The sequence below is a fragment of the Octopus sinensis genome, linkage group LG4 (assembly GCF_006345805.1).
Source record: "Octopus sinensis linkage group LG4, ASM634580v1, whole genome shotgun sequence".
In the NCBI taxonomy this organism is placed as follows: domain Eukaryota; kingdom Metazoa; phylum Mollusca; class Cephalopoda; order Octopoda; family Octopodidae; genus Octopus; species Octopus sinensis.
Genome location: NC_043000.1, coordinates 24,675,864 through 24,698,363, shown reverse-complemented (window position 1 = coordinate 24,698,363; position 22,500 = coordinate 24,675,864). Strand labels below are relative to the sequence as shown.

At 37.3% G+C, this 22,500-nt stretch overlaps 1 protein-coding gene and 2 long non-coding RNA genes across 13 annotated transcripts in view; 1 reads left to right on the top strand and 2 right to left on the bottom strand.

The window, feature by feature from the left end:
- Positions 1–8,443, bottom strand: part of LOC118762901 — a 28,837-nt gene extending 20,394 nt beyond the window's left edge. Inside the window, exons 1-2 of the long non-coding RNA XR_004998652.1 lie at positions 8,433–8,443; positions 374–388 (exon numbers count right to left, since the gene is read on the bottom strand). This is a non-coding gene — a long non-coding RNA (uncharacterized LOC118762901). The remainder of the gene's footprint in view (positions 1–373; positions 389–8,432) is intronic.
- LOC115211129 (membrane-associated guanylate kinase, WW and PDZ domain-containing protein 1) overlaps positions 1–22,500 on the top strand; it is a 777,470-nt gene that overhangs the window by 326,618 nt on the left and 428,352 nt on the right. For all 10 annotated transcript variants that reach the window (XM_036501925.1, XM_036501922.1, XM_036501921.1 and 7 more), the window contains one exon: positions 13,472–13,766. In XM_036501925.1, the coding sequence (XP_036357818.1) occupies positions 13,472–13,766 (295 nt within the window). The remainder of the gene's footprint in view (positions 1–13,471; positions 13,767–22,500) is intronic.
- LOC118762900 overlaps positions 1–22,500 on the bottom strand; it is a 57,288-nt gene that overhangs the window by 25,698 nt on the left and 9,090 nt on the right. The window contains exon 3 of one of the 2 annotated variants that reach the window (XR_004998650.1): positions 19,383–19,422. The exons of the other annotated variant lie outside the window; for it this stretch is intronic. This is a non-coding gene — a long non-coding RNA (uncharacterized LOC118762900). Of the gene's footprint in view, positions 1–19,382; positions 19,423–22,500 lie in introns of those variants that run through there. 2 annotated transcript variants of the gene reach the window in all.

Genomic DNA, 22,500 nt, shown 5'->3' with positions numbered 1-22,500 from the left:
TCTGTTTCACTGATCTGTGATGTTGGCAACTATGATTGAGGCAAATAAATTCATAAACTCTGTTGGTTGTTTATGCCTGGGTTTTCTTGGTAGTAACTGAAGCTCAGTACGCTTGTTGTTGCTTTCTTGTATTTTAGTGCTGGCTGTGTTACAAACTATGGTGTTGCTTACTGTATTGTCTGAGTGCTGTTTTTGATACCATTACCACCACCACCACCATCATCATCATCGCCATTATTGTTGTTATTTGAAGGAAGATGTTCTAGTTTTGAGAATTTTACAATATACAAATCTAATTTGTCTTTCTGGATGGATTGATATGTTGTTATATTCATGTTGATGTTGCTGCTACCTCCTCCTCCTCTTCCACCACCCCCTCCTCCTCCTCCTGTTCAGATCAATCGATAAGTTATTTACTATTGTTTTCAATCTACATTCTGAGTTCAAATCATGCTGCTGTCAATTTTAACTTTGATCTTTTTCCTGGGTCTAGAAAATTAAGTACCAGTTAAGTACCGATGCTGATGTAATCAAGTGAGTCCCGGCCTTCAAAATTGCTGGCTTCAGAAACTATTATTATCAGGGCTGTGGAGTCGAAACAAAAAAATTCAACTCCAGCTTCGACTCCTCTACTATTGGCACCTCCGACTCCCCTTTATGTAATTAAGTAATTGTGGTCTACATCTCTCATAAAGCATATTCTTGTACTTTGAGTAGGCTTATATGTTATAACTGGTTTATTATATTAAAGAATAGAAATATTGTGAGTCGGAATCAGTCGGTATAGTTTTACTGACTCCAGCTACCCCTTAATTGTTTCCGACTCCGACCTCACAGCCCTGAGTATTATTATATTATTATTATTATTATTATTATTATTATTATAGGCTGGCAGAATTGTTAGAATACCAAGCAAAATGCTCAGTAGCTTTTCGTCCATCTCGATATTCTGAGTTTGAATTCTTCCAAGGTCGACTTTGCCTTTCATCCTTTTGGGGTTGATGAAATAAGTACCAGTTGAGCACTAGTGTTGATGTAGCTGACTATTCCTCTCTCCACAGAATTTCAGGCCTTGTGCTTTTAGTAGAATGGATTATTATTATTATTATTATTATTATTATTATGATTACTACTACTACTACTACTACTACTACTACTACTACTGAGGTGGCGAGCTAGCAGAATTGCTAGCATGCCAGTACAAATGCTTAGTGACACTTCATTCATAATATTATTATTATTGAGTGAGAGTGCAGTGCATGCCATCAAACTGACACTGATGTAAAAAATATACAAAGCCCAGTATACCCATCATGACTACCTGTCTGATAAGGGTACACTAGGCACATGCATCACAACCATATGTGCACGACATGGTAATCTCATATCAAGATAAACAGCACATGACCTTGCAGGTGGGGCCCAGTTAGAATTTTCTTCTGGTCGAGTAACCCATCCTGCTCAAAAGGTTCCTGAATACGGGTTGTTTAAGGCTGTTGAACGAACCACCCATGTTTCCAAAGGTGAATTATTCAAACTCCCAAAGAATCCCTCTCAACACATGGCTATGATGCTCCCCTACTACTTCTGCTCGTAATCAGAGATGCACATATCGTCAGCCACTAAGGTCAACTGGTTATGGTCAAACAACTGACAAGCAAATCTGTGGTATTGAGCAGAATATTTGCTGTAGCCCATCTTTTATACCAAGACAAAACAATGTATATGATAACACTTCCAATCAGTTAAGGTCGGAAGCCACGAGAGCCAAAGCCTGGTACAGCATCAGGGCATTTATTATTATTATTATTCTGTTTGACTTTTGCTTTATATTTGTACAAGTTGGCTCCAAGTCTCACCCAGAGACCTCAAGAGACAACAGGTTGGAAGTTCACGTTGTTATTATGCCTAGTGTGCCATATATTTGGGGTTTTTTTGGTGTTGTACTAGTGAATGTCTAAAAAAAAAAACCGAAAATTATGTTTGTTTTAAACCTTGAGATTACATAGAGAGTATTTTGCGTAGGATATGAGCAGTTCCCATGAGCACTATCTTTTGAATTTCTGCCATTTTGGGGTTTCCTTATTATTATTATGAGGATGATGATATAAGGGTATCAGATTGGCAGAATCACCAGGGTATTAGGAAAAAATTTTTTGTGGTAGTTCTTAATGCTCTGAGTTCAAAATCAACTTTGCATTTCATCCTTTCAGGGTTGACAAAATAAAGTATCGATCTGGTAGAGAGAACTGATGTCATTGACTTAACACTTCCCCTCAGAATTCATTGGCTTTGTGCCTAAATTAGAAACAATTACTGTTGTTCTTGTTGTTAGTCATCCTTCTTAAATCTTTTATAATGGATGATCATTTGATTTTTTTCTTGTAGACTCTGTGTCTGTTATCTGAATTTATTTCTGTTATTTATACATTTTTTTTCTTTTTTGTATTTACTGTTGTTGGATGTATTTATATTTGATCGATTGTATATCCATTATTAATTAAGTTTTCCCCTAGTGCTATACTGCAGCATTAGAGGGTTTTAGATGTGTTCTTCTGATGAAAAATTCTTTGACAAAATATGATGCTTATCTCAGATTCTGTCTGTTACATTTCAGTTATGTTCTGCCACTGTGGGTTTTGCTGTTATTGTGGTGGTTGCTTTTGTTGCTGTTCAGCTTCAGTTTAGCTCAGGCCAAACATAATGCTTCACAACCATTTTTTTTATCTATGGACCCCTTTGATTACTATTTTATTCTGGTCGACCATAGCCATTTTAATGTGTAAAAACAAATTTTTGATATACTTCTTTGGAAATTCCAATTTCGTTTTTCACACATCATTCGAGTGTGATCGTTACCAGCATCGCCCTTACTGGCACTTGTGTCTGTGCTAGTAGGGTGCCAAGAGCACCATCTGAGCATGATCGTTGCCAGAGCAGCCAACCGGCTTCCATGCCGATGGCATGTAAAAGAGCACCATTTGAGCTTGATCGTTACCAACGTCGCCTTACTGGCACCTGTGCTGGTGGCATGTGTAAAAAGATTCGAGCGAGGTCATTGCCAGTACTGCCTGACTGGCATGTAAAAAGCATCCACTACACTCTCGGAGTGGTTAGCATTAAGAAGGGCATCCAGCTGTAGAAACTCTGCCAAATCAAGATTGGAGCCTGGTGCAGCCATCTGGTTCGCCAGCCCTCAGTCAAAATCGTCCAATCCATGCTAGCATGGAAAGCGGACATTAAATGATGTTGATGATGAACTTGTGTAGGTTTAACTATGTAAAATGTCAGAGCAAGAAACCTCGGTGTTTCTTGCAATAAATACATCTAAAGTGAAACTTTATAATGGACCCTTATCATGGTCCCTTAATATACTACTGTGGATCTCCAATTTACTATTTTGCTAGCACGGATCCTCAGAAATTTGAAATGGACTCTGGTTTAGGACCACTGAAATAGATCTCTGATTGAAGACATCCCATCTGTGATGTCTTTTAAAGATATCTGAGACTACATTTTGTGATGTGCTCTTTCCTTGTTTGACCCTTTCACTACAAGTGTGCTTGAGATGGCCCCTGTTTCTGTGATATAAACTGTTTTAAAGTGATCTAAGTGAAAACCATTCATGAAAAATTCATTGAAATATGTTATATGAAATATGAATAAATCCTTTGTTATCTTCAAAATTATTTAAAACATAAGTTATGTATTTCAACAGAAATATGCTAACAAAAGAGTTAAGATGGTAGTGCATAATTCAATGGATATTTGACTGCTTTTTCTCGCAGATCAAACAACTATAAAGTGACTCTGTTTTGTGCTTGTATTTATAAGGCATATTTATAATTTTTATTTTAACTAAGATTATGGAAACGTGAATGTAGAACAGTGACAATACTAAGTATTATTTATATTATCAAAAAATGATGGCAAAATCATATTAAAAAGTTGGCAAAATCATTAAAATGTTAGAGGAAAAAAAAGCTTTGGGGATTGTTCCAACTGTTTACATTCTGAGTTCAAATCCTGTCAAAATCAACTTCATTTTTTAATCTTCCAGGGTTGATAAAATTAAGTACCAGTCAGATGGTATTGATTAATTGCCTCCCCTCATAATTAGTGGCATTGTGCCCAGATTTTGAAACTGTGGCAAAGGATATGTTGGTTAATGTGGGGTACCTATTTGAATGAGTGCTTGTCAGAAGGCTAGTAACATTTAAATATATGTTTGCTTAAAAAGCACAACAAAATATCAGGAGACAGTGTTCCATTTTGGTTAACAAACCTGAGAATTTATTCTGGTGCAATCAAGATATTACCGGAGCTTTGCAGGTAAGCCTTCCCAATAATCAGGAAGGAATCAAGTGTTCATTCATTAGTAATTGTTCAGTCTGTGTATCGTGGATATTAGCCTTCCCCTCAATTGGGAGCAGTAAACAAATGCTCATCCCTTAGTGTATTCCCATGATTTGAAAAAAAAAATCAGTGTATTAATGTAGAAGTCCTTCCATTGATGAGTGCTAATTTCTGATCAAGGTGCTGCCAGACCAAAGCTCATCTAACCTGCTTATGATGTCCAGTCTATTCAACTACTGGCCTTTCTTTTTAAAGCTCACACTTTTCTGCCCGGGCCGCATGTATCCTTCCGTGGCCAGAAGGTTAGTTTACACAAAACGACTAAATTAAGCTACCATCACAATGTAGTGCTAATATGACTTGCTACAAAACCATTTATATTTAAAAGGTTTGAGTAGTTTCCAACATTCTATATCATCACCACCATCGTCATTATCTAATGTCCATTTTACATGCTGGCATGAGTTGACATGTTTGTTAAAAAATATAACAAGTAAAGAAAGGATATTATTGTCATTTAAGCATAGGCACTGGTGTGGCTGCATGGTAAGAAGGCAGCGAGCTGGCAGAAACATTAGCATGCCAGAAACATTTCGCCTGCCGCTACATTCTGAGTTCAAATTCCGCCGAGGTCAATTTTGCCTTTCATCCTTTTGGGAATAAGTACCAGTTATGCACTGGGGTCGATATAATCAACATAATCCATTTGTCTGTCCTTGTTTGTCCCCTCTGTGTGTAGCCCCATGTGGGTAGTAAAAAAATAAGAAGCTTTTGCTATACTGAAATCTGTTCATCTACACTCATTACTTCATGGTTGCCTACATGCATAGACATACATTTGTATACAACTGTGTGTGTGGAGTAGTTACACACACATATGTGTATGTGTGTGCATACATATGTGTATGTATGTACTTGGTGTCACATAAAAAGTGCTGCTGCCACATAAAAGCATTTAGCACACTCTGTAAAGTGGTTGGCATTAGGAAGGGCATCCAGATATAGAAATCACACCAAAGAGCCATTGGAGCCCGGTATGGCTCCCAGCCTTCCCAACTCCCCTCAAACCATCCAACCCATGCCAGCATGGAAAATGGTTGTTAAATGATGATGATGATATATGTGTGTGTGGTTTTGTTAATACATATATATATATATATATATATATATATATATATGTATATATATATAAAATGTGTACTTACATATTAAGAGAACGTCGAAATTGCAAGGATGATCCGGTTCTTGACTGAGGATAGAAAGCTTCGAATGACCCGTTCTTGTTTTTTTTTTGTATGGTCTATCTGGATGTTTTGTTGTCCCTTTTGTATCACCTAGTTGTCCGGATGTTTTGCATTCTTGTCCCATTTTGTATTTATATATATATAGATATATATATATATATGAGTGTATGTGCTTTAGTAACTATGGAAGACGGTAAGATTATTATTTGCATGGACTTAAAGATTGGTCGCTATTTAGTATATAATTTAGTTATTGTAGGTGTACTATTAATACCGATACAGATGTACATAGATTTATATGTTTCTTGTAGTTTAATTTTAAAATCAGTGTTCAATCCTGCATATATTTAGATTGAATACTGTTGTACACAGGATAAATGTGTTTGAAAGTTGTAGTTTTTTTAGTATGTTTGTTTCCAAACAACACTTCTTTTAGTGCTGTTGACACTACCTGGTTGAATGGCACTGCCCAGGTGTCGAAACCATAATGATATCCGTGGGGCAGCTGATGATGGACATATGTTGGATTGTTGGCATGGTTGTTATTCTATGTGTGGAATAGTTTTATAACTCATCCATTTTATATATATATATAAAATGGATGTGTTATAAAACTATTCCATATATATATTCTGTATATTCTATATTCTGTTCTATATCTATATATAATATATAAACCATAATGATATCCGTGGAGCAGCTGATGATGGAAGTATGTTGCATTGTTGGTATGGCTGTTTTTGTATATGTGGAATAGTGTTATAACACATCCTTTATATATATATATGTATGTATGTATGTATGTATATGTATGTATTCATACATATACACACACACGTTCTTTTAATTCACTTTTCTAAATGATTGCACAATACATATGGAGATATTAACGCTGCAAACTGTCTTTAGAGTGCAGTTCTCCAATTCTTCACTTGTAGGAGAAAAATAATTAAGGTAAAGAATTTTTAATTAAGATAATGCAATATCCATAAAGCTTCCTACATCTCCTTTCACAGCCCCTTGGGGTAACTTTATGGTACTAAAAGCTTCTAACCTTATTCACAGAGCAGTTTCCTTTCAACTGTACTAACATTATAACTGGAAATAGTTTCACTGCAAATTTAAATGATTTAGCTCCATGCTGTGAAAATTTGTAATTTTTATGTGGTAAGTAGCTTGCTTACCAACCACATGGTTCTGGGTTCAGTCCCACTGTGTGGCACCTTGGGCAAATGTCTTCAGCTATATATATGTCCTCGGGTTGACCAAAGCCTTGTGAGTGGATTGGTAGATGGAAATTGAAAGAAGCCCGTCGTATAAGTGTGTGTGTGTGTATGTTTGTATCTGTATTTGTCCTCCCACCACTGCTTGACAACCGATGTTGGTGTGTTTACGTCTCTGTAACTTAGTGATTCAGCAAAAGAGACCAATAGAATAAGTACTAGGTTTGCAAAAAATAAGTCCTGGAACCGATTTGTTCAACTAAAGGTAGTGCTCCAGTATGGCTGCAATCAAATGACTTAAAGAAGTAAAAGAATAAAAGAACAATTGCTGTTATTCTTGGAACTATCATCAGAGTTTTGGATAAAATGCTGTGGTATTTCTTTCAGTTCTCTATGTTCTGGGTTTAAATCCTGCTGAGATCTGCTTCACCTTTCATCCTTTCGGGGGTTCGTTTGTCTTTTATCTTTTACTCATCTCATTCATTAGACTGTGGCCATATTGGGTACCACCTTGAAGAATTTTTAGGTGAATGCATCGACCCCAGGACTAACCGTTTTTGTTTTTAATCCTGGTACTTATTTTATCAGTCTCTTTTGCCAAACTGCTAAGTTACAGCGATGTAAACACACCAACACTGGTTGTCAAGCAGTGGTGTGGGGACAAACACATTCACAAAGGCACACACATATTAACAGGCTTTTTTAGTTTCCATCAACCAAATCCACTCACAAGGCTTTGATCATCACAGGGCTTTAGGAGAAGACACTTGCCCAAGGTGCCATATAGTGGGACTAAACCTTGAAGTGTCTTGTCATGTGAGTTAATTGGTGCTGGTGCTATGCTAAAGGTATTCAGTAGACTCTGTAAAATGGTTGGCATTAGGAAGGGTATCCAGCTGTAGAAGCCATGCCAAAGCAGACATTGGAGCTTGATGCAATCCTCTGGTTCATAAGCTTTTACCAAACCATCCAACCCTTACCAACCTGGAAAAAAAACAAGAACGGTAAATGATCATGATGATGAGGGAGCCTATATGTGGTTCTCCAATATACTAGATATAGCAGCTAAATCTCACTGAAATCATATCTTACTGTTTGGGATGTAAAAAGGAAAGGTATACAATGGATAATGTAGTCTTCGATTATAAGATATCTGAATAAGAGACAGGATGGTCATGGTTGGAATATCTTTGGTCATAAGTCTGCTAAACAACAACCAAAGATAGAGCTTCTGCATAGTTACTTCATTCACTAGAAAAAGCAGCCGATGAACTTCTGCATAGTTGTCTGACCTTCTGCAAACAAATTGCACCCTATTTTCTGAAAAAAATTTTTTTTTTAAATAAGGGAACACACCAGATAATGTAGCTCTAGAATGCAACATGTCGAAATAAAAGACATGCTGGTCATGGCTGGAAGGCCTTTGATGATTTAAATCTGTTCCTGTCAAGACTGTTCTGGGCTTAAAATACCACCACCAACAACAACAACAACCACACACAAATGAGAACCCAAACTGGATCATTGACTTTATTCATTAAGCATTTCCCATTAAAAAATAGAAACTATTAATTAATTACATTGCAACAATGTTCTCCCTCCTCCTCACTCCTCCCTCTCTCTCTCACAACAACAATACTGTATCCGTTCTATAGGAGTGTCTAATTCTTCATTGGGGTTGTTGTTCTTGTTTTTGTTGGTTTCAACTTTCCATTCTTTTGTCAATTTATTCTCCACCACAACCTCTACCACCACCACCACCACCACCACCACCACCACCGTCACTGCCTCCACCCACATTGCCAATAATGACATTTAAATGGAATAATCCTACGTTCTTCTCGTTTTCAACTTCTTCCCTTTCCTTTTGTTTGACAATGTGTGTGTGTGTACATAGAAAAGTGCATCTCTGCATCTATGTATATACATGTATGTATGTGCATACACCTCCATATATGTGTGTATCTGCATATGTGTGTATATATGCAAATGTGTAGATGTGTGTCTGTATTTATATGTATATATGCACATGTGCGTGCATCACTATATATATGTGTATGTGTGTGTGTTTTTGTGTGCATGTGTGTCATTGAGGACATGTATCTGCATTTGTGTGTATGTATGTGTGTATGCATGTGTATATGCAAATGTGTGTGTGTGTGTGCATTTTCATATGTGTATGCAAGTACACATCTCCATATATGTGTGTGTTTGCATGTGTGCATGTGCTTTCAAATATGTGTCTGTATTTATATATATATATGCATGTGTGCATGTGTGTCATTGAGGACATGCATCTGCACGTGTGTGTATGTATGTGTGTATGCATGTGTATATATGCTTGTGTATATGCAAATGTGTGTGTGTGTATGTGCATTTTCATGTGTATGCAAGTACACATCTCCGTATATATATATATATGTGTGTGTGTGTGTGTGAATAACTTTGTGTGCATGTGTGTCATTGAGGACATGTATCTGCATGTGTATGTATGTGTGTATGCATGTGCATGTATGTATCTGTGTGTGAATGCGTATGGAGGGATTCAAGATAGTTTGGAAGCTGACTTGCAGTTGCTGCAATAAGGAACATTAGCTGCAATTACGCAACAACCATAATGTAAATATGCACAGGATGTAATTGAATATGCATATGTACATGCATATATAGGTGCAGCATGGTAAGAAGCTTGCTTCCCAACCACATAGTTCCGGGTTCAATCTCACTGCATGCCACCTGGGCAAGTGTCTTCTACTATAGCCTCGGGCTGACCAAAGCCTTGTGAGTAGATTTGGTTGATGAAATCTGAAAGAAGCCTGTCGTATATATGTATATATATATATATATATATGTGTGTGTGTGTGTGAATAACTTTGTGTGCATGTGTGTCATTGAGGACATGTATCTGCATGTGTATGTATGTGTGTATGCATGTGCATGTATGTATCTGTGTGTGAATGCGTATGGAGTGATTCAAGATAGTTTGGAAGCTGACTTGCAGTTGCTGCAATAAGGAACATTAGCTGCAATTACGCAACAACCATAATGTAAATATGCACAGGATGTAATTGAATATGCATATGTACATGCATATATAGGTGCAGCATGGTAAGAAGCTTGCTTCCCAACCACATAGTTCCGGGTTCAATCTCACTGCATGCCACCTTGGGCAAGTGTCTTCTACTATAGCCTCGGGCTGACCAAAGCCTTGTGAGTAGATTTGGTTGATGAAATCTGAAAGAAGCCTGTCGTATATATGTATATATATATATATATATATATATATATATGTGTGTGTGTGTGTGTGTGTGTGTTATGTGTCTGTTTGTCTCCTCACCATCGCTTGACAACTGATGTTGGTGTGTTTATGATCCCCGTCATGTAGCAGTTCAGCAAAAGAGACCAATAGAATAAGAACCAAGCTTATAAAGAATAAGTCTTGGGGTTGATTTGTTCAACTAAAGGTAGTGCTCCAGCATGGCTGCAGTCAAATGACTTAGCCTCATGCATGCACACACACACGCATATACATACACACATGAAATGGCTGAGTGCTCATATACACATATGTATACATATTGGCTCTCTGTCGGCTGCGATGACAAGGGTTCCACGTGACCCAACCTACAGAACAGCTTGCTGAACACTGGCCCAGAGTGGTAGTACCTGTAAGGGTCCCAGCTATGGGTTAACTAGCAAACCCCCCTGCGAATTGTGATGAGGGGACGGTAGAATGCAGTTGCCGTATTCCCTGCATGGCATAAGGTGTGACAAAAAGTGGCATGAGCCAGGGGACTGGGTATCCTCTCCTCCTAGTCAATTCATATTCCTAAAAAGGCAGCAAGAAAAATACAAGGGGGTGGGAGAAGGTTATCAAAACAGGAGATTCGAAAAATTTTTTGGAATTATTTATTCACCATTTATTCACCTTTGCATCAAATAATAATAATAATAATAATAATAATAATGAAATTCTTGTATACAGTGCTCAGGTGCACCACAACTTGTCAAAAGTGTGTATAAAGCATATGCAGTAATGTACAAATGTCTGGAAAGTGAACAATGTATGAGTCAGATACATGCTTGCGTGTGTATGGAGGGGAGAAAATCAGGTGTAGTGTTGGCGAATCTCAGGAAGCATGGAAGTTTTGAAAGATGCAGTGCTCCAACAACTAACAACTTTTTAATAGGAGATAACTTACATGTTTTCTCCAACATGTACAATTTTTCTAACTCCTGTTAGCAAACGAAACATGTGTAATGGGGCATAAATGGTACTAAAAAAATTTCCCATCTCCTGATAACACAAAACACGCATACAGAGATATGGCTACTTGCCTAAATACACACATAAACACACACACACACGCATATAATGAAATACATGCAAACATGTGTAGGATTTTTCTTCAGCAAACACATCCTGTCAAAATCTTTGCTGACAATGAGATCACCAAATAATTTGATAACAGAATATTTGATAATACAATATTTACTTTCAAAGATATCAGTTGGTCTTATCTAATTCCATTTAATTAGTGAAATGCTCACAGAGAAGATACATTTTCTGTTATAACCCACTGTGGGAGTGGTTATGTTCTGATTAGCAGAAACTCTTTAGTTTTATGAGCAGATTGCAACTCAGTACACATGTACTGAGAAAAATTATGAAGCATTCTTTTTAACAAATTCATAGGTTGTGTATATCTTACACTAGCAATATAGCCCGGCGTTGCTCGGGTTTGTGTCGACCCTTTAGAATTTAAATTTTTGAAAAGTAAAAATTTTGCATTATTTAGCTTGTTATTCTCTTTAAGTGAACATTTTTCCAGTTAAAATACACCGATAAATGGCGACACAGCAGTAAAAGAATCGTTAAAAAAAGGGATTTTCATAGAAAAAAAAGTACTTTTTTGATGTAAATAATTTTTGGTGTTAACATGGTCCGATTTGAATTTTTTCTTCTATGGAAGGAAAAACAAGCTTTCTTCTATCATACTCTCAGTTTTGGTCAACTTGCACCACAGGGTCTCGGAAGAGATTGTGTTAGTTGAAGGCTACCAAACCTGCCATACACAGACAACTTCAGCTTTATATATATAGATTAAATTACTCTTTTAACATGTTGGCTCCTACGTGTCCTGCCAGTGGGTCATGGTGGTATGTTAGTGAAATGCACCCGACCCACCAGCAGGTCAGTGTTTAATTTCTTTCCTATGGTTTCTTCTGAGAGGTTTCTTCTTCTTAATTCTTTTTGCCCCTTGTGGAGCATAAGGCTGGTTTCCCAGTTTCCTTGGCGTATAGGTTCCCCACCTGGATGGGATGCCGGTCCATTGCAGGTGAGCTGCAAGATGCAGGAGGAAAGAGTGGGAGAAAGTTGTGGCGAAAGGGTCAGCAGAAGTTCATCATTACCTTCTGCCAGAGTCGCGTGGAGCTTAGGTGTTTCGCTCATAAACACACACATCACCCAGTCTGAGATTCGAACCCACAATCCCTTGACCGCGAATCCGCTGCTCTAACCACTAGGCCATGTGCCTCCACCTGAGAGGGTTGGTATAGTGTTAAAATGTTATGCTACTCATGTCAAAATTAATTAAGATATCTTATTGGGACCCTGGGATAAAACGTTAAATGAGGCTTGGGAGCCAAAAATTGATTAAATGTTGTCCAATGGTTTTACTATGGAATGGTGAAACTATTTTTATGTTTTCTGAAAAAGCAACGTTTTGGACTTACGACACTTTTCCATAATTGCAATGATAGATATATATAGGCTTAGGTATGGTTGTGTGGTAAGAAGTTTGCTTCACAACAATATGGTTTTGGGTTCAATCCCACCACTTGGTTCTGAGAGAATGTTTTCTCTTATAGCTTCAGGTGAACCAAAGCTGTGTGAGTGGATTTGGTAGATGGAAGCTGAAAGAAGCTTGTCATTTATATATATATATATATATATATATATCTTTTATTCTTTTACTTGTTTTAGTCATTTGACTGCAGCCATGCTGGAGCACCGTCTTTAGTCGAGCAAATCGACGACAGGACTTATTATTTGTAAGCCCAGTACTTATTCTATTGGTCTCTTTTGCCGAACTGCTAAGTGATAGGGACACAAACACACCAGCATTGGTTATCAAGCAATGCTAGGGAGACAAACACAGACACACACACATATATATACATATATATGACGGGCTTCTTTTGAGTTTCCATCTACCTAATCCACTCACAAGGCATTGGTCAGTTCGAGCCTATAGTAGTAAAAGACACTTGCCCAAAGTGGCACGCAGTGGGACTGACCCCAGAACCATGTGGTTGGTAAGGAAGCTACTTGCCACACAGCCAATCCTGTGCCTATATATATATATATATATATATATATATATATATATATATATAGGCTTGTTTATGTCCCCATGATTTCACAATTGAGCAAAAAACGACTGACTGAATAAGCTCCAGGCTTTAAAAATTTTACTGGGGTCAAATGGTTTGGCTAAATCCTTCAGGGTGGTCCCCCAGCATGGCAGCAGTCTAATAACTGATTCAAGTAAAAGATAAAAGATATAAATACACACGCATGAAGATGTGATCGACATTTTCATCCTGAAACCGTTTCTAATACTTGTTGATCTCTTTTACCTGCAGGTAATCACTACGGAACACCAAAACCCCCTAAAGAACCTAACGTAGTTCATGTTCGGCGCACAGGGTCAGCTGGAAGTTTACTTTTTGGAAACAGCAATCAAGGTGAAACAAAACGGAAGTTGCCTAGTAATTCAGAAATGTCATCTTCTAAATCTTCACTGCCGCCATTCAGAGACAATGTTCCTGTGATACGACAACGGTCCTTGGAAAAAGCACGAAGCTCTTCGAATCTTGGCCCTTTACCTGGAAATTGGGAAACTGCTTACACTGCTGATGGCCAGCAATATTTTATAAAGTAAGTCTGATAATGCATTTGTGTGTGTGTGCGTGCGTGTGTGTGTATGCGTGTGTGTGTTCTTTGGTTTTAAGAGAATAATAACAGCAAGCAGCACTGGCTGCAATATCTTGTCTCACAGAAACATTTCAAGAAAAATTGTGGGTTACAAATACGGGACTTCTAGCAGAATCCCAGTGGATTATCAGACACAGGTGTTTTGACTTGATTTCATCTTCTCAGTAACAAATATTCTGAATGTTCTGAGCCAACCCGAAATGCTTTCTCCAATACAGAAAGTAGCAGATAAAACATTTACTCATTTGTGCAAAAGTTATAGATTAAACTACCTGTGTGTATACCATTATGTATATACAAACAAGGAACATCATATATAGATTCAGATGAATATGGTTCTTAAGTTAAAGGCACCAGAATTTAGTCTGGTATTATCCATATAAATGGGGTGATTATAATCAAAATAAGCAACAAGGATATCCAAAGTTTGGATATCCTTGTTGCTTATTTTGAGTATCTATATATATATATATATATAACATAAGGGACTAAAGCCATCTGAATATGGCTAGGGACAGGGCAGGGTGGTGGGGGTGTTACTGTTGCATTTAGCCCCAGGCGAACATCAACGTCGCCAGATAGGCTTGACACCATCACGGCGTCCTTTATCCTGCAAAGGGAGATAATTCCTCGATGAAGCGGAAACCACACACGGACCTAGGTTTCAAGGTGTATTGCCTATCATCAACGTGTGGTAGGCCCCCGCTTCCTCGACGAACAACTCACTCTGCAGGATATTTATATATAGATTTTCAAGCAAAATACATTTGCTGATTTCGAAAATCTGTTCGACAGCAATAATAATTCTCTAAATGAGATATAGACAGTAACTGCTCCATAACATAAGGGACTAAAGCCATCTGAATATGGCTAGGGACAGGGCAGGGTGGTGGGGGTGTTACTGTTGCATTTAGCCCCAGGCGAACATCAACGTCGCCAGATAGGCTTGACACCATCACGACTGTCTATATCTCATTTAGAGAATTATTATATATATATATAATATATATATAATGTGTGTGTGTATGTATATATGTGTGTGTGTATGTATATGTGTGTGTGTGTATGTATATATGTGTGTGTGTGGTATGTATATATGTGTGTGTGTGTGTATGTATATATGTGTGTGTGTGTGTGTGTATGTATATATGTGGTGTGTGTGTGTGTATGTAATATGTGTGTGTGTGTTGTGTGTGTGTGTATATATATATGTATATGTGGTGTGTGTATATATATATGTATATATATGTGTGTGGTATGTATATATATATGTGTGTATATATATGTGTGTGTTATGTATATATATGTGTGTATATATATATGTGTGTGTATATATATATATGTGTGTATATATATAATATGTGTGTGTGTGTGTATATATATATATGTGTGTGTGTATGTGTATGTATATATATATGTGTGTTGTGTATATATATATATATATATATATATATATATATATATATATATATATATTATTTCTCATCATCATACGTTGTATATATCAACTCGAATTCTTGAAGGAGCCATTTTATATTCAAACTGTATTCTCTGTATCTGTTAGACTTCGATTATATCACAGCTTAAGTAGATTTGTAGGAAATAAGAAACTGTTTTTTTTTTTGTTTTTTTTTTTTTTCCATCTCAAAACATGATAAAATATCTTTGAAAAGAACTAAATCCAGATTTATACATCTGATTAAATGGAAAAGAAAATTAAGACGGCCACATGTTTACTGAGAACACTAACAATATTTGTTAAATGATTCCCTTTGGCAATTAAAATCGAATCGCAGTTATGGTTTTGGAAAAAAATCTCTTCGAATCTAGCTTTGCACCTGATGCATTGCAGCAATTAAGAACTATTCTATATTTCAACCTAAGGCAAAGAATTCACTTTCTAGATTCCATTGCACCAAAACCTTTGTCCATTACATAAACAAATCTCATATAATCTCAAAATTTTAGACATAGAGTTGACAATGGACCAAATCCTGCAACACATTTTCCTGTATTTATCTTCGTCATCTAAATCAATTTTGGAAGAATTGATTTTGGCAGATATTTTTTTTTTTTTAATATCTTTTATTGATTAATAATTTCAATAAAAACGGAGAATGCCAAAAAAAAACAGAAAAAAAAAGCACAAAGCAAAAAGAAGCTGGAATGGTACTAATCAGATCCAGCATTCTTTACTGCTTGTTGTACAATATATTTCCATTACAGCCTAGAAGCATCTCTCAAAGAATTACTACTACTATGATTACTACTTGTGCTATTACTACTACTACTACAATTACTACTTGTGCTATTACTACTACTACTACTACTACGATTACTACTTGTGCTATAACTACTACTACTACTACTATGATTACTACTTGTGCTACTACTACTACTACTACTACTATAGAATGCTTCTTTCTTTTCCACCATGTTGTTATTATTTTTAATGAGAGAGAAATATCTTCTTGAGAGGCATGTCTGTATGAACCAAAACCATTGGAAAATATTACTTCAAAATTTTTACATCATTAAATTTTACAAGATTTTATTAGTTTTTTTTTTTTAGTTTGGTTTTGGTCTCAAATGAGATAAAATTGTATAATATCTGGTATTTATTTATTTATATAATCAATTTATTCATTTTCCAGAATTTTTTTTTTGCGATTCGATAAGAAGAGCAAATTTAAAATACGTCTAGCACATGATTCATCATTATTTCATATTGACTCTTCTTGCACATCTGTGAGAGTTCATTCCTCTGCACAGTTTCAACCATATTTCAAAAGGATAAAAAGAAAAAAAATTACCTTTCTCCAACCCCCAGATTCAATGATGATTTCATCATCACCATTTAACATCTGTATTCCAAACATGGCAGATGCCAGCGCTGCCTGACTGGCGTCCGTGTCGGTGACACGTAAAAGCACCAACCAATTGTAGCCGTTTGCCAGCCTGGTCTGGCCCCTGTGCCGGTGGCACATAAAAAGCACCCACTACATTCATGGAGTGGTTGGTGTTAGGAAGGGCATCCAGCTGTAGAAACACTACCAAATCAGACTAGAGCCTGGTGCAGCCTCCATGGCTTCCAGACCCCAGTCGAACCGTCCAACCTATACTAGCATGGAAAACGGACGTTAAATGATGATTCCATGCTGGTATGGACTGGGTGGTTCAACAGACTCCAATGAACTTGAGGGTTTGTATCAAGCACAAGTGTCTGCTTTGGCTGGGTTTCTACAGCCAGATGCCCTTCCTAATACCAACCACTTTACAGAGTCCACTGGGTGCTTTTTGTTGTGAGGTCACCAAATAACTTGCGAGAAAAGACCCCTTGGTAGCTTGTACCCTACTTTTGCTAATTGGTTTAAGTGCCTGTATAGTCAGAAGCAAACACAGACATCCCCTTTGGCTCCTTACTCAACTGGTATTTATTTCAGCCGAGTGAACTGGAACAACATGAAATGGAATGAACCATCCAAAAACACAATGTGCAACAGATTCGCGTATTGAACCAAGCCTTATGATTGTGGGTTCCACACTCTCACCACTAACCCACATATATATATATAACAAAAACACACTCACATAAAATTGTTAAAGTTAGCCTAAACTATTCTCTTTTTTTTTACACACACACACACACACACACATATAAAAACCATCCACCAAATTCCCTCAAATCCCTGCTTGTCTTGAAAAAAGTGTAGAATGGATAATGCAATTAAAAAATATACACTAAGATAGCATAGGCTCAGGAGTGGCTGTGTAGTAAGTAGATTGCTTACTAACCACATGGTTCCGGGTTCAGTCCCACTGCGTGGCACCTGGGGCAAATGTCTTCTACTATAGCCTCGGGCCGACCAAAGCCTTGTGAGTGGATTTGGTAGATGGAAACTGGAAGAAGCCCGTCGTATATATGTGTATATATATATGTATGTGTGTGTATATGTTTGTGTGTGTGTGTGTGTGTGTGTCCCCAACATCGCTTGACAACCGATGCTGGTGTGTTTACGTCCCCGTAACTTAGCAGTTTGGTAAACAAAGACTGATAGAATAAGTATACTAGTCTTACAAAGAATAAGTCCTGGGGTCGATTTGCTCGACTAAAGGCGGTGCTCCAGCATGGCCACAGTCAAATGACTGAAACAAGTAAAAGAGAGAACTAGAGCTAAATGTCCACGACAAAAACTGATACTATTTGATCAATCAGATGAGGCAAGGGTTAAAATCACAGCATACATGTACAGGATTTGAACTCAGAACCTTAAGAAACGTTGTAGAGTATTTAGTTAGGCCCTGTAATCGTAGTTTCACCGTGTTAATTGAATCCAGAATACAGTTGAAGTTAGATGACTACAGTTACCTCCCTTAGTATCCCTTTTCATTTTTAATAACTAAATCTCAACTATTTACTAAAATACCAACATTTGTGTGATTTGAATCTTTGTTTTCTAATTTGCATATTTTAGGATAGTTAAATGACTGCTTTGTAACTTGTCCCTAAGTAGATATTTTGAACGTTAAGGTCATCAAGATGTTTACATTGAAAGACATTTGGGACCCTCAGAACAATCATCATACGACCAAAGGAAAACGTCCTGTCGAACCTGTTCTAATCGAGCAGACCTATGATCAAATGTTTTCCTACAATGACCATCCTGTCTTCTTTTTAGACATTGTGTATCTAGGGAGATTTATCTTCTATATCTAACAGATAGGGTCACTGTATTAGAGGCTTCTTCTTTATTCTTTTCTGCTCTAGGCACAAGGCCCGAAATTTTGTGGGAATGGGCCAGTCGATTAAATCAACCCCGGTATGCAACTGGTACTTAATTTATTGACCCTGAAAGGATGAAAGGCAAAGTCAACCTTGGCGGAATTTGAACTCAGAACGTAAAGACAGACGAAATATTGCTTAGCATTTGGCCCAGTGTGCCAACATTTCTGCCAGCTCACCGCCTTAAGAATATATTCTTTTCTACTCTTGGCACAAGGCCCGAAATTTTCAGGGAGGGGGCCAGTTGATTAGATCAATTCCAATATGCAACTGGTACTTAATTTATCGACCCCGAAAGGATGTAAGGCAAAGTCGACCTCGGTGGACAAAATACCACTAAGCATGCTGACGTTTCTGCCAGCTCGCCGCCTTTGCTTCTTTTTTGTTCATAGCTTATTTATTATTAATGAGCCAATATCTATAAAGTTAATCATTGTTCTGTAGTAAAACATAGGTGTTGGTATGGGTGTGTGATTATAAGCTCACTTTGCAACCACATGGTTTCAGGTTCAATTCCACTTCATGGCACTTTGGGCAATTGTCTTTTTTTATAACCTCAGGCTGACCAATGCCTTGCATGTGAATTTAATTGATGAAAACTGTTTAGAGCCCATCTTGTGTGTGTGTGTCTGTTTATATTTGTTCCCTCGCTGCTTGACAATCTGAATTTGTTTCTGTCCCCTGTAACTTAGCAGTTTGACAAAAGAGATTGATAGAATAATTACCAGACATAAAAATAAAAGAAGTTCTGGGGTTGATTTATTTGACTAAAAAAACTCTTCGATGCAGTACCCCAGCATGGCCACAGTCCAGTAACTGAAACAAACAAAAGTAAAATCCATCATCTCCTCTTATCCCAAACTGTCCTCATTCGCCTCTCATTTTCTTCCTACAGCTGCTGCCTTTAACACACACACACACATCTCCATCTACGTCCCACCTACATAGAACTTCGTAGCATTAAAAGTGGTGAATGAGTTTTATTTTTAACCTACAGAAATGGTGGGGGTTATTTCCCTTCTCACGTAAACGAAATAAAATATTAATTACTCCACGGCGAAATCAGTTTATATTTTATGTATCTTAGAGGGACCGTCTCTGTGAAGTTAAAATATTCCACAACTAGCCTGAGATCAAGAATTTAAAGAGTTTCAAATACTAGTCTACTATCCACAAAGTAACATGTTAAAATCTTAAAATCAAAACTGAATTTGAGTCTAACTTTACAGTTAATTGTATAAATACAAGAATTACGGTTTGGCAGACACATGTTAGCCCCTCTAAAAACGCACAAACAGTTTAACTTCACTTAAACGTTTATTAATTTGGTATCTACTCTGGATGTCTTGCTTTTTGGACATGGACACGTTAAGGCTCCACCATCTTTCAACAACTTTTGTCACCTTTTTTATATTCCATATGTCTAACACCCGTGGACTGCTTACAAAATCAATAAACAACAAAGTACCCATGACTTTCGGAAACGTTTATTTATGCTCAGAATTGCTAAAGCGTGAAATAAACTACACGAATCTTTTCGACAAACAACAGCAGTAATTGTATTCACCTCAATAGACGTCATTGATTGGTTGAAATTTCCGAAATACGAGAAATTTAACAACAAATAGCTTACAAACTACAGAATTTTCTCATGAACGCCAAGAGAAAATGATGTTTTATGTGACATATTCTACCAGTATACGAAGTTTAAAAGTGTTTAGTTACAAAAAATTATTTTTTAAATCTGCCGGTCAAAGTGAAAAGATCCAACTACACCCATTGGTAGTCGGCTGTCAGGACACGACGTCCTTCAAATCCTCAATGCTTCCTGAAACATGCCAACAGTGTGCCCAATGTAACCCCTTTTTTTGCCACTGTTCACTTCCTCTGCATCACTATGTACTGTGCAAGCACTTTTGGCTACTTTTTCCTGATGAGTTGCAGTGCACCTGAATACTATATGCAATAAGTTCATTATTATAAATAATTAAATGCACTCATTGTGTGTTTTTGAATGCTTATGTCTCTTTCATACAGTAATTGTTTTAACTCCAATGCACAGTCTCAGATCAAATCACTTGCCAGGCAAGTACATCTCCAGAGTAGAGGACAATTTAAATGTAAAAATAGATTGAAATCACGTTTGTCTGATTCAGTAAAACTTTTGTCTACAACTGGTATTTGTTGTATCATGATTTCTGCAAGTATTAAACACATTATTACGTTGACTGTGGTTAAACTGAATCATTTCATTCAATGATGAAAAACTTGTTCTTCTACTCCTGTGCCAGTTTCTGTCATGGACTGTGGCCATGCTGGGGCATCAGTTTCAAAGGTTTCGGTTAATCATATTTATTCCTAGTATTTATCTTAGTTTGGTACATATTGTATTTACATCTGTTTGTCAAATTGCTAAGTTAACTTTTCATATAAAGAGATGCCATTTAATACACTGTTTTACAGCAGAAGACACTGACACCAGACACATGCAAACACATACACACATTTACGAACACACCCACACACACACACACACACACACAACAGGCATCCACACAGTTTCTATCTGGAATTCTTCCGTCAAGACATTGGCCAATCTGTGGTTAAGGTGGAAAACATTTGCCCAAGACATATCTTATGCTCAAACCCAGATCAATGTGATTATGGAGTGAAGTTTTTAACCACACTGTTTCAACCTTGTCTCATATAATTTGGCCAGATGTGTATTGAAGTGACAATAATAAATGTGTTTCCACGTTGTTATTGTTCCAGTTTAATATTTCTACTTAGTTAAGGCGGCAAGCTGGCAGAATCGTTAGCACGTCGGGCGAAATGCTTAGCAGTATTTCGTCTGTCTTTACGTTCTGAGTTCAAATTCCGCCGAGGTCAACTTTGCTTTTCATCCTTTCGGGGTCGATTAAATAAGTACCAGTTACGCATTGGGGTCGATATAATTGACTTAATCCGTTTGTCTGTCCTGTTTGTCCTCTCTGTGTTTAGCCCCTTGTGGGTAGTAAAGAAATAGGTATTTTGTCTGCCGTTACATTCTGAGTTCAAATTCCACCGAGGTTCACTTTGCCTTTCATCCTTTCGGGGTCAATAAATTAAGTACCAGTTGTGTACTGGGATCGATCTAATCGACTGGCCCCCTCTCCAAAAATTTCAGCCTTTGTACCTAGAGTAGAAAAGATTATCTTAAAGGTGGTGAGTTGACAGAAATGTTAACACACCAGGTGAAATGCTTAGCAGTATTTCATCTGTCTTTACGTTCTGAGTTCAAATTCCGCCGAGGTCAACTTTGCTTTTCATCCTTTCGGGGTCGATTAAATAAGTACCAGTTACGCATTGGGGTCGATATAATTGACTTAATCCGTTTGTCTGTCCTGTTTGTCCTCTCTGTGTTTAGCCCCTTGTGGGTAGTAAAGAAATAGGTATTTTGTCTGCCGTTACATTCTGAGTTCAAATTCCACCAAGGTTCACTTTGCCTTTCATCCTTTCGGGGTCAATAAATTAAGTACCAGTTGTGTACTGGGATCGATCTAATCGACTGGCCTCCTCTCCAAAAATTTCAGCCTTTGTACCTAGAGTAGAAAAGATTATCTTAAAGGTGGTGAGTTGACAGAAATGTTAACACACCAGGTGAAATGCTTAGCAGTATTTCATCTGCCTTTACATTCTGAGTTCAAATTCCACCAAGGTCGACTCTGCCTTTCATCCTTTCAGGGTCAATAAATTAAATACTCGTTGCATAATGGGATCAATCTAAATAATTGTCCCCCTCCCAAAAAATTTCAAGCCTTGTGCTTAGAGTAGAAAAGAATATTTCTACTTAGTTCTATTAAAACAGATGCTGACATCAGTGGTTACTTCTGCAGTTCAAATCTGCAGGTTATT